We start from the raw sequence: 12,413 nt of genomic DNA on the forward strand, positions 1-12,413 counted from the left end.
GTTTTGGGTGAATTTGGGGACAGAATTATACACATTAGTGATGCCATCTCCCACCATAGTCCTGAGTTCAGGCCTATGGGGTATCTGGTTTTTTGGCAGTCAAGCCAGCCCTGGGCCTCCTTGCCTGCTTGGAGCCCACTCCCAGTGACCATCTGGAAGAAGTTGAAGTCTTCAGAGATTAAGGTGATACTGGAAGGTAAATGAGCACATCAAAGCATGGGAAGCGAGAAATTGCCTTTAATAAGGGTGGATGTCCCCAAAAGCTAAGGTGTGGGTAGGAGCTAGGTACCCAGAGGCAGAAGACACCAGCCAAACCCTCTACCCCCAGGTACATGTTGACTTCCTAGTGATGAGAAGTGGACATTTCATCAGGGCTTTGAAGGAGGTCACGCCTGTATGCTGGGGGAGAAGGGCTGCCTCCGAAGAGCCCCCAAGACCCTAGGGATTTGTGGTGTAGAACTCAGAGGAAGGCTGCATGTGGACAAATAGTCCTGAAGGCCCTTGTCCAGCTTCTGCTTGCTGCCAGGGAGAGAAGACAGTCACTTGGGCTTCTCCCTTCTGGGTTCTTGAGACCAGGATCTTTATATTTACTGCACTCACCACCCTACACTCCCTGGACCACAGCACCCCCTGCTCTGAGAACTTCTATGACACCTTGGTCTGCTCCATCAGTACCACACTTTCTTCCTGGTATTCAAATTCTGTCCAAGTGGCTCCAGCCTTATGACTACCATCACACTCCTGTGTAACATAAGCCTGTCATCATTTCCACCCTCATACCTTTGCTGTTCTGCACAGCTGCAGGCCATCTCCTCTCCCATTCTGCTTTTGAAATTCAGCATACTCCACTCCTCCTCCAGGACCATCACAGCCTGCACTGATTCCTTGTCTTGAAAAACCACCGACAAGGACTGCCCCATTTCTGAGCTCCTTAGCACATCTTACATCTCTAAATGTCTTACTCGTTTACAAACATTCATCAAGCATAAACTGTGACATGCCCCCAAACTTTTAAATTCTCTTTGCCCAGTTTCACAAACATTTAGCTCTAGCAGTACCGAACTTGCCACTTTTTCTCCAAAATATATATTTTTTTTCATGCTTCCACGTCTTTTCTCATGATGTTTCCTCTACATCAATGCTTTTACTTATCTTGTTGGGCTTGAAACATTCCTAGTTGCCTTGATGATCCATATGAAATATCCCTTCCATGTGATTACCTGATCTCCCCAAGCTGGCTCTAGTGCTTTTTCAAGCACTTTTTAAGCCCCTGAGCTTCCTGCTATCATGGCCCTGATCACAAAGGATGTGACTGTTAGTTACTTGTCAGTTTCTCACATTAGAGAGTGAATTCTGTGAAGAGAGGACTCAGATGGGACCAGCAGCTGAGCAGGTAGTCCACATCTCTATGGAAAAAATGGGCCCTAACTTGGGCAGTGCTCCTTGCCAGCTGGTAAGTCATGTGGATCTCCCCACTGGAATCTTAGTATCCCCTCTCTCAAACTGAATCTCTGTGGTCCAGACCCAAGAGATGCCAGGTAGGTGTGGGAAGTCCTGCGCATGGGAATGCCCACCTGAAGTGTACATAGCAGAAGAAGCCTACAGTCTGGATGAAGAGGAAGAACAGGAAGATGCCAGGCTGCAGGCACGAGGAAACCCTTGGGGACCTGCCAGGTGAGCGAGGGTCCTTGGCTGCTGCTCTCTGAAAAGAGATGTTCTAAGATCTTAGATCAGCTTCTTACTCAGAAGGAGGGAGGGGACCTGGAATCTGGACCACTGTGGGGTTTTGTTTCCCTCTCTCAGTGTTGGGGTACCCTGGCTCTCATCCAGGGAACTCGCAGAGGGGGCAGGGTACAAAGCTGCTTCCCCACCCCAGGTCTTATGTCCCTATTTGTGGGAACAGCCAGGAGGGCCTGGGACCTGGGATCTTCAGGGGACCGAAGGCTCTAGAGATAAGTGAGAGAGAGAAATACAGAGCAAAAGACAAGGTGATGGAGAGGGCAAGGAAAAGAGCAAGATGGAGTAGGGCACAGGAAAGAGCGGATTTCACCACTAAGCTTTGAATGATCTTGGGCACAGCCTATTCCCATTTATCTTCTGGTCATTGTGGGAGTTGGACCAAGTGATCTCCAGGGCCCTGCTGGTACTGACAGTCTGTGGGACTCTCCAGAGAGCAGAGAAGGCAGAGAGAAGATGCAATCCTTGTGCCTGCATGCCCGTGTGCATGCACACACAGACACGGACACAGGTGTGCCTGACAGGAGTCCCAGGGGGGAAGGGCAAAGGCAGGAGGGGCCTGGGGCTGTGGAAGTGCTAGAAGGAGGCTGAGCCCCGTGGTCCTCGCTCCTGTCCCTCTCACCGCTGGGCCCCGCAGGTCCTTCTGCAGGAGGCTCAGGATCTGGGCCAGCTCTGAGAAATGATGCTTGGTGCCCACAGGCAGGTAGAAGACCTGGGCTCTTGAGGCCATGTGAGCAGCTGCATCCCTGATACAGAGTGGAAACCGAGGGAGAGAACCCATTATCCCTTCTGATTGCACCCAAAGTACCTAATTATGGATTTCCCATAATCCTCAAAGGCAGCACCTGGGTGAGGAACAGGCACCACCCATAAGGCCCCTTTTGGGGACTGGTGGTCCTCCCCCCAACCCAGAGCTTCTCCTTGAGACACTTTAGCTCAGAGAAGCATCTCCCTTAAGCTGTCCATCCCAACCCCAGGCTCCCTGGGCTATGCCTTCCGTCCCTGGCCCCCAGGGATTTAGATTCTCTTCCTCCTCATGTTCCCAGCCCCAGGGAATCTAGATGTAGAGAGGAGGGCTGGGGTTGGGGTGCAGCCACAGCATATGGCCTGAAGCCCCTCTCCTCCCATGGCATCAAGGTGACCCCCTGCCCCTATGGCTCCATGGGTAACTCCAGAGGCCTGGGCCTAGAGTGAGATGCTAAGGGGCCAGAGGGGGGTAAAATGAAGTCAGGGACTGCCCATCCCCCAACTGGGCCTGCTTCTGGTTGTGTTCCCTCCAAGAACCTCCTCAAAATGTCCCCTCCTTCCAGAAGCTATCACTGAAGGAAGGCTCGATTTTACTAACCCTCCCTGGGGTGGGAATGTCTCAGGGAGTTGTGTTTAAACCAGGAGTTTCAAAACTTTAAACTTGATTCAGTTAAATTCAGCTCAGTTCAACAAACCTAACTCTGCCCCACACCCCTCCCTGTTTTCCAGGCTTTGTGCTTGCTGCTCAGGAGATGATGAAAGCATTAAAGGACTGATGGGGGGGTCTTCCGGCAGAGAAGCAAGTTGGTGGGTGGGGACTCCTCTTCCCTCTCCCCCAGGACCCTCCTCTCTGGGTGCCCTTACCTCATCTCTTGCAGGTCTTGCAGCAGAGTCCGCTGTCCAAGGAGTAGGGCGCTGACCTTGGCTGAGTCCTGCAGGGGTACCAGCCTCTTCTCTAGGGCCCAGGGCACAGCCCCTCTGAGAAGGGTTCACCTTCCCTGGGGATTTGCAGCCCTCTTCCTTCTAGAGGCCTCACTCCATTACCTGGGCCCTCATTTGGGATACACTAGGTTTATCTGACCCTTTGCATCTGGGCTTCTGATTTTCCCCTCCTCCCAAACCCTTCTCCCTGAGAAGTCCCCTTTCCCCCTCCCTCCCCATCCCCACCCCCTACCCGGGTCCCAGCCAGTCAACTCCCAGTGCTTGGGCTGGCATCTTGCCCAGTGACCTGGAGAGGGAGCCACCTCTCTCAGGGGTGGGTGGAGCCTGGCAGGGGGAGTCCTGGGCCTGGCAGTAGGATCAGGGAGACGTGGCCTTGGAGGACCTGGTGCCTCCCTTCTGCCCTATTCCAGCAGCCCAGGCTCGGCTGCTCTGGGCTGCTCTGTCCTCAGCTGCTGTGTCCTGAGGACACGATTCAAACCTCGAGCTGCCAGAGCCCAGCTCACAGGAGCCACTGGCCTCTTCTGCCGGGCGTCTAACATCTTGACTGAGCTCAGCTCTCAGGCCCCAGGCTGGGTCTGCCACGGGACGTGATTCCCGGGGGGGAGAAGCCAGGATGGCAGTGGAGGGGAAACGAGGCTTCTGGTGCATCTGAGCATTAAGCAAGCGTATGTGAATCAGATCACATGTGGAGCTACATGCAAATAAGCACCCAGTCTATTTTTGTCACTTGTCTAGAGATCCGCGTCTAAATACCTGGCAACTCCTTTCCCCAGCCCCAGCCATGGGCTCTGTGGGCCTTTGCTTGTGCCAAGCCCCCCAGCCCCCACCTCACTCCCCTGCCTCGCAGATCCATGCCACCCTGCCAGTTGCAGCATTTCACCCCTGCCCTCCTTTCCCTCCAGGGCTTCCCAGGTGGCACTAGTGGTGAAGAACACACCTGCCAATGCAAAAGACACAAGAGACGCGAGTTCGATCCCTGGGTTGGGAAGATCTAGAGAAGGGCATGGCATCCCACTCCAGTATTCTTGCCCCATGGACAGAGGAGCCTGGTGGGATACAGTCCATGGGGCCACAAAGAGTCAGACACGACTGAAGTGACTAGGCACGCATGCACGCACTCCTATCTCTCCAGACCTTGGGGGAGATGAGTTCCCGGGTAGTGCTTGCCCCTCTTTCTGGACAGAGAGAGCTCACTGGTGCCATCAGATCTGGTGCCTATGGAGCTCGGCTTCTCAGGGCCTGTAGGCAGACCCTTGGGTGCTCGAAGGACCACTCACCCAGCCTCCTTCAGGCCTGATGTGGCCTGGGGACCCCAGCTGCTGCTTCCATTGCCGCTCAGCCTGCATCAAGTGCTTGGAGAGGCCCTGGAGGGCCTGAAGGATCTGGCTGTGTCTGTGCAGTGTCTCCTCCAGGCCGAAGCTTTGTTCCCCTGGGGATCAAGGCAGAGTGGGGGCAGGCAGGCCGCTGGGGTGGGCAACAGAGCCTGTCTTTTGAAGCCACCTTGGAGGGGCAGAAACGTGTGGCTTCTGCCTCCAGGACTCCCCTGGAAAGATGTGTCTGGGTGATGGGGCAGAGCCTGCTTAGATACAGCCTCCTCAGGCGCCCCCTTCCCGCTGGTTAAAGGGCTCTTGGTTTGAACGGAAGAGGATACTGTGACCCTCAGTCGAGTCCCTGGCCCACCTGCCTGTTCTCTGGGTCCCTACCCTCTTCCCAGACTCCATAGTTCAGCTCTGGAGTCATGTCTTCCTTGGTGCCCAGGCCCAGCCTTGCCTGCAGCCCTTCCAGCTGCTTTGCCAGGCGGAGCTGCTCCGTCTCCAGGAAGGGCTGTGAGGGAGGCTGGAGAAAGAAGACACAAACTCAGGCCCCAAACCCAGAGGAGTCTTCCCACAGGGCCTCCCTCAAGCCCTGTCCCCCTCCCTGACCAAACAGCCACCCTGGCATAGACCCAGTCCTCCCAGCCCTGCCGTACCTCCGCCACACTCGCGCACACACACACACACACACATACTCACACACACACCTAGTTCTCCCTCAGCTCAGCCACCTGGCCCAGTCCTCCCAGCCCTGCTGCACTGCCAGTCTTTACACCCTTCTCTCCCACTGTGGCCCAGACCCCAGCAGCTCCCTCAGGCCTGTGTCTATGCTACTCCCTCTGTTCCTTCAAGCTCATCTTTGCCATGCTCCCCTGGCTGGTTAGGACCCCTCAGTGCTCCCACAGCTCTTTGAGGACAGGGCCTGGCTCTGGGTCACCTCTGGCCCCTAGCACTTCCCTGCACAAGGCTTGGCCTGAGTAGAGCTCTGCAAGCAGGTAGAGATAAGCGTTGGAATGACAGGTCTGACAGCTGGACGTGAGCAGAGCATCCGGGAAGGGGAGGGATCACTGGGCTGCTTCTCCCCCAGCCCTCCCCCCAGGGAAGGCCCAGGTTCGGCGTTACCTCTGGACCCGGTTCCCACAGACTGAAGGTCAGGAAGGACAGGACATCATGGTCATCTAGAAAGCAGGGTAGCGAAGGGAAGGGAACTCACTCCCTCAGCCCTCACCCCCGGCCTCCATTATGTTCCAGGCAGGCAAGAGATCTGGGTGACTTTGAGCAGCTCTGACCCTCATCTTGCGTCTCTTCATAGGAAAGGTGTGAGGATCAGATGAGCAGACGGGTGGGCTGTGAGGGTTGACTCCAACAGAGAGGTAGAGGGGGACCCCCAGTGAATGGGAAAACTGGATGTTCCTGACCTAGAGCCATGGCCACAGGCAAAGCAATACACTCAGGCCCAGAGCCTGGCTGCTACTGGCAGAACCACACAGGGGCCTCCTCCTCCTCCTCATGACTCTGACCACGTCACTCTCCTCCTTAGAAACCTGCCATGGCTCCCCAGCGCCTGGAGTCTAAACACCGAAGTCCTGGCGTTCCAGGACGCCACCTCTGATTGCACCCTGCTCTCTGATTGCAGCCTCCTCCACAGGCTGTCTGTTACATCACATCCTTTTGCTCCATTTCCTAGATGTCCCCCATGGCTGTCCCTCTTCCTCTTGCCCCACAGATCCCAGCTAGGGACCCTTGTGGAGCCAACAGTGAAATGGAAGTGACTTGTGTTTTACTCCATTTGAGACTTTCATCAACTCTGCAAGGCAGACACGACCTTCCCCAGATGGTAACAGAGGTCCAGAGAGAGTTTGTGGCTTTCCTGTGTCCCACAGTGAGGAACTGGCTGGCCCCACCCTAGTGCTTCTTAGAAGGGGTGTTCAGTGGGCACCACTCCTCTGCCCAGAAGGCCCTCACCTGCCAGGATACTCGTGGCCGCCGAGACCCCAAAGAAACCTCCAGGGGCCAAAAGCAAGGGCCCCACATCGACACAGACCTCATCTGGGCCACTGGGAGTGAGGCCGCTGTTCAAGGACACCTGAGGGACACAAAGGGCATGAGTCCCTCACAGGGGGAGCCCACGTCTCTCTCCCAGCCCCAGCAGAGGCAGTGTCCCCACCTGACTCACTGGCTCCCTGACCCGGAAGGCGGGCGGGAAGCTTGGAATCAGAGTGATGTGGAGGGGCTCGCACACCTGGGCTTGTGCCAGCTCTCCCAGGAATGTGCTGGGGGCAAGTTAGGAGTCTGTGTAGAGAGCAGGGATCCCTATGGGTGTTGCCTGCATGTGCCAGGGACCACGTGTGCTGTTACAGGTGTGTCTGTGGGATCGTGGGAATCCACAGAACTCTGAGCCCTGTAACCCGCACTTCCTGCCCAGTAGACCCACAAAGGCAGGAGGGACGACTCACACGCAGCCTCTGCCCCCAGTAGGTGATCCGTGCTCTGAAGGGGTACGGCCGGTTCCGGAAGTCCTGGCGGCAGGAGCCCAGCAGCAGGCTGCCTCCATCCCTGTGGGCACTTGGAATCCAGCCAGGCCACACAGGACCCAAGGCCTAACCAGTAGGGGTGGTCCCAGAGGCCGTGCTGCCCAGGCCTGCAGTGCCACCCGCCCCCAATGGTACTGGTCTAGCTCCAGCCTCCATTGCTGTATTCTGCTCTCGCAGCAGAAGAGAGAGGAGCGGGAAAGCGAGCCTTGCCTGGCAGAACGCTGGGACTTGGAATCCACAGAAGAGGCCGAGGCCCGCCCTGAGACGCTTCCCTAGGGCTCAGCCTGGGCCAACAGTGGGATTTCTACCCACAATTCCCCAGGCCCACCACCGCCTCCACGGTCTCCCACTGGCTTCCCTCTGGGTACGGCTTCTCTTTCTTCTCCTTTCTGCCACTCTTGGCCCATAGCAGGACAGACAGCACGAGACCCACCCTAGCAGCCAAGGACAAGATGACCAGCCAGCCTCCCCGCGGGGGTGAAGCAGCTGGTCCAGAGAGTTAGGAGTGCTGAGACATCCTGAGTGTGTCTGGGCTCATGGACACACAGAGGCTCTGATGGCAGCGAGCCCGTCACCACAGCCTTCGGCCAAGAGGGGGCAGCACCGAGCAGGGGACGGGGCCCCGGGGGCGTGTGTTTGCCCTCTGAGCCCCTGTACCTTGGGCAAGTTGCCTCACCTTTCCAAATCCGAGTTCCTCCATCTTTAAAATGAGAATAATAATTGGAACTACCTCATAACCTTGTTATGAGGGTTAACCAAGCCATGAGCGTGAAGTGCTTGGCGCAGTGCCTGGCGTACAGTAAGCTCAGGTCGTAAATGTTAGCAATTATTCTAATTGTTATGAGCTAAGAGGGATGTTTGCTAAGAGACACTGATGAACTGGCCCAGCTACTGAGGAGGCATGCTGGCTACAGAGGGATGGGGAGCCACGTCATCGGAGAGAAAGGGACAGTGCTGGCAGGCAGGCAGGCAGCTGGTGCGGGAAAGGGCGTGGACCCTCGACCGGCAAGTCTGGCCTCAAACCTCAGCTCCGGGCACAGCTGTGTGACCTGGGGCAAATCACTTCTCCTCTCTGGGCTCAACGTCTTCACCTGTAATTGGGGCCTAACAATCCCCACTTCTCAAGAGTGTCAAGAGGAGATGATGGGAGTGAAAACACTGACCACGGGCCTCACTCTGCGTCATTTCACTACCCCCGCTGCCCTGGGGCTGTTGGGTTCAGTGAATTGAGGACTCCGTGGAGTAATTCCCAAGAAGAGCAAGCCAACCCTGGTCCCAGGCCCTGGAGGAGGCTTGGCTGGGACCTAGTGAGAGGGGGGCCCTGGGCAGTGTCATCAGCTCAGATGTGAGGGCAGCAAGGAGGCACTGCCCTAGGAGGGGGGCTCTCTGTGTGTGGACCACCGAGCTCCTCGCAGCCCAGGAATGAGGTAGGGGTCAAGCCAGGCGGGCCCTTACCCAAGCGGCTCGTAGAGAGTGTGCCTGTCTCTGGCCAGCACATAGATGGCAGGGCTGTTCTGTGTGGGAGGGGACAAGCAGCCTGAGACCCGGGCACAGGGCGGAGGGTGAGGGTGTGGGCGGGACGACGGGCAGGAGACCACCACTCACCTGGGGATCTTGGGCTGAGGAGTCGAAGAGGATCCCAATGCCGTCCCCCAAGTCTGGCTCCCCCAGTACAGGGCCTACCTGGCCCCTGCCCCGGGTGTACCACACGGCCTGTGGGTCCGCAGCTGCTCAGCTCAGGGGTCGCTGCAGGACCCTGGAACCCCGGGCTCACCACCAGCTCCTCTGACCCACCCTTCTGCCGGACCTTCGTGGGGACCACTTACCATGCCCTGGGCTCCCCAGCGCCCCGGCCCGGTCACCCTCATCTGTATCTCCACCTCCCAGGCAGGGAAGAGGACGGGGTTTGTACTCCACACGGCGCCACTCCGGTTCCGCATGGATGGGGCCAGCCGTACTTCCTCCAGGCCCGGGATGGCATCTGCGGGCCAGGGCAGCTCAGGGCCTGGGCCCCACCAGCCCCTGCTCCCCCATCACTCTCTCTCACTGGTCTAGACTGGGCTCCAGAAGGAGGAAGGAGGGAACATCACAGCCAATAGGTCATAAGCTGGCTGGTCAGACAGTGGAATCCACCGAAGAAGTGGGGATTGGGTCTCTGCCAGGGGGAGGGAAGGTGAATGAAGTCTCCAGACATACATGGGGCTCTTTACCTGCATTCTCACATAAGCCTCATTGCAAGTCTGTGCAGCTTGCTTTTATAGGGCCCCATTTTATCTTTTAATTATTTATTATACTATTTTTGGCCATATGGCACGGGGGATCTTAGTTCCCCAACCAGGGATCGAACCCATGACCCCAGCAGTGGAAGCTTAGAGTCTTAACCATGGGACCACCAGGGAAGTCCCAAGGCCCCATTTTATAGATGAGGAAGCTGAGGCTCAGAAAAATTAAGGAACTAAATGAATGGGAACCCAGCTCCCTCTGACTCCAAAGTACAAGTCATTTCCACCATGAGAGAGATTTGTGTCCAAAGGGAATGTCAACCCACTCCAGTATTCCTGCCTGGAGAGTCCCCTGGAGAGAAGAGCCTGGCGGGCTACAGTCCACGGGGTTGCAGAGTCAGACATGACTGAGCAAGTGAGCATGGGAGCGTTGTGTTTCTCAGAGGAGGAAAGAGAGGCCTATGAGGGGAAGGACAGGCCGGAGACCACGAACACAGGGGAGCAGCACCCTGAGAGAATAACCAGGCGGAGGGCCAGGACTCCAGGCTGTGGATACACGGGTATGTCCAGACAGAGGTGGGCCTTCCTGGTGGGGGCACCTAGGGGGCATCCCAAGGTGGGGAAAGCACGAAAGCAGAGGTGGGAACTGGCCGTGAGGGATGGAGTGAGTGTGAGAATTACCACTGATGTGAGTGGGATGGGGGGAGAGGGAAGGAAGGAGTGAGAAACTGAGGCAGGTTTGGCAGGAAATGGAGAAGGGAGACCAGAGGCCCTGCCCCAGCTGCCTCCACTCCCCTGCGGCCTGCCAGCCTGGAACCTGGCCCAGGGCCCAGACCCTGCCAGCATGTCCTGGAGACTGCTAATCCAGCCTGTTTGCTCAGCAGCGGCCAGAGCTGGGGGTAGGGAGGCTCAGAGGCTTCAAGGCCAGGAGGGCTGGAGCCCTTGGGAGCCACCACCGCCTCTGAAGTAGCATGCAGGAGGCAGAGGTTGCCCATGTCTGCCCCACTTCTGCACTGGGCCTCCGGTGGATTGTTCAGGGGACCTCACTGCAGACTGCAGGATCCTCGAAATTGACTCAGCCCTGTGTCTCTGGGCGGGGCACAGAGGACATGGGGGTGAGTCAGATAAAAGGATGAATGAGTGAATGGACAGTGAGCATATCTCTGAGTGACCTTGAAGAATGTGCCTCTGCTCCCCCATATGTCCTGGAACACCCCAGACTTGGCATGGCCCAGAACAATGAGTGTGGTCCTGCCATCCTGGGCCTGAGGCAGGGCCTGCTCCGAGCTATGGGGAACAGCCTCCTCCTTTGTTTACCTCCTGGGGCTTTGTGAGGGAGAACCAGGCCTAAACCTGCTAAGAAGGCCTGTCTTCTTAAAGGGATATTTGCTCTAGTCTCAGGAATGATGCTGTTTTTCAGACATTACATCTCATAGACACAAAAATACACAATGGATCTGCTTTCTCTCTTTGGTTTGGCTGCTAGGAGGCTCTAAACCAGTTTCATGGCTCAACTCTGAAGAGTGGGCAGGCTTAACAGCATATCTTTTGGCAGCAAGCCATGTTCCTGGACTCATTTCATGCCTCAGTCCTAACACTATGTCTCATTCTTCTGGCTCACTCCTAATTTAAATTCCTCTCAGTTGCATAGGTCCATATAAGTCCTCAAAAATCTTTTTAGAACAAGACGGAGTAAAAGACAGATTCTTTGTAGGTCTGGGTTTGGAAGGCCTTGAATACAACGTATGGGCTAAGATGCTCTCATGCTTGCTTCCGCCCAACACACACACAGGGCAGGGCTGGGGCCCTCTCTGGTGAAACAGCTGGCCACGTGGCTGCCTCCCTCCAGGCTGCCCCAGGTCTCCTGGACAGCCCCAACCTGACAGTGTAGTGCCAGAGGATCGGCTGTGCAGATCCAAGCTGCATTGCGTCTGTGAGTCCGAGACTCAGCCTATTAGCATGTGTGTGTATGTGCACAGGTCCATGAGGCAGGGTGGTGAAGGCTTCTCCAAGGAGAGGTAAGAAGAGAAGGAGAGAGAGAAGTCCCAGGGCAGAGAAGGGGAGAGGCAGAGAGGAGAAGCTGAGGCGGACAGGTAGGGGTGGGGCTGTGGAGGTGGAGCAGGAGACAGGTCGGGGTTGGGGGGTCCTGGGGCCCCTGGCACTGTCTGCCCCAGGCCTGGCCCCGTCTTGGGCAGTGGCTGTACTGGCAGGCCCACTCCCCACCCAGTCACGGCCACCCAGAGCCTGTCAGCCTCTCCAGTGTTCTGAGGAACACTGGGAATGGCTGGTCCTCACCCGACATTTTACCTCCGTGATGGCTCCAGAAGGGTATTCCAACCCCAGGCAATGCCAGCCTCGGTCCTTTGAAGCTGAGCTTGTACTCAAATCTTCGCTGAGGCAGATGGCCCATCTCGGGGCTGTGGGGGTCCAGGAGTACAAGGAGGAGAAGGCAGAGCAAGGGATCCAGGCCACGGACCACCCTCATGGCGAAGGGATCTAGTATCGGAGCCCCAGGGTAGATTTGCAGCTGGGAGGATAGGGAGGGGCTCCTGGGCTAGGGCCAGGTGGGGAGGAGCCAGGATGACCCAGAACCTGGGGTTTTGGCACTGTCCTCTCCCTCCCTCCCCAGCACAGACATCCTGTTCCTTCCAGGCCTGATCTCAGGCCCCGCCCCACCCTTTACCTCCAGCCCGATGAGGCAGCCTGACCTCCTGCCAACCTGAGCTCTGGCCATCCTTCCTCCTTCCTTCTGTCCCTGTGGCTGCAGGGCCTCAGGGGGATCACTGGGACGAGCCACCCCCAGCAGCTCTGACTTTCCTCCCTGCCTGGGATGGGCCCCGGCGTCCTGGCTCCTTCCCACAGATGGCTGTCCCTGCTGTCTGGCCATCACCGTCCCCCATCCTTCCCTGTCCTGCTCT

General features: G+C 57.0%; 1 protein-coding gene across 4 annotated transcripts; it reads right to left on the reverse strand.

The window, feature by feature from the left end:
• Positions 1–217: 217 nt before the first annotated feature.
• Positions 218–12,109, reverse strand: LMAN1L (lectin, mannose binding 1 like). 4 transcript variants are annotated; one of them, XM_059879335.1, is made up of 14 exons: positions 11,803–12,103; positions 9,100–9,254; positions 8,879–8,986; positions 8,729–8,787; positions 7,196–7,295; positions 6,705–6,825; positions 5,862–5,917; positions 5,130–5,262; positions 4,704–4,855; positions 4,364–4,472; positions 3,349–3,416; positions 2,360–2,483; positions 1,575–1,702; positions 218–519 (listed from the first exon to the last, which is right to left on the reverse strand). In XM_059879335.1, the coding sequence occupies exons 1-14, from the start codon at positions 11,978–11,980 to the stop codon at positions 439–441; spliced, it is 1,572 nt and encodes a 523-aa protein (XP_059735318.1). In that variant the 5' UTR covers positions 11,981–12,103; the 3' UTR covers positions 218–438. The 4 variants fall into 4 exon arrangements, with proteins under 4 accessions (XP_059735318.1, XP_059735317.1, XP_005222073.1 ...); XM_059879334.1 differs by having other exon boundaries at positions 3,349–3,439; XM_005222016.5 differs by lacking the exon at positions 4,364–4,472 and having other exon boundaries at positions 11,803–12,097.
• Between the last annotated feature and the right edge of the window lie 304 nt (positions 12,110–12,413).

The sequence above is a fragment of the Bos taurus genome, chromosome 21 (genome assembly GCF_002263795.3).
Source record: "Bos taurus isolate L1 Dominette 01449 registration number 42190680 breed Hereford chromosome 21, ARS-UCD2.0, whole genome shotgun sequence".
Classification (NCBI taxonomy): Eukaryota; Metazoa; Chordata; class Mammalia; order Artiodactyla; family Bovidae; genus Bos; species Bos taurus.

Excerpts from the sequence above, each read along its gene's own strand:
- LMAN1L (XM_059879334.1), bottom strand. The coding sequence starts at position 11,980 with ATGAGGGTGGTCCGTGGCCTGGATCCCTTGCTCTGCCTTCTCCTCCTT. Across the intron at positions 6,826-7,195 it reads ACTGGGGGCAGAGGCTGCGT|GTGTCCTTGAACAGCGGCCT; the intron begins GTGAGTCGTCCC and ends TGTGTCCCTCAG. Across the intron at positions 3,440-4,363 it reads TGTGTCTTTTGCATTGGCAG|AGAAGAGGCTGGTACCCCTG; the intron begins GTGTGTTCTTCA and ends CCTGGGCCCTAG.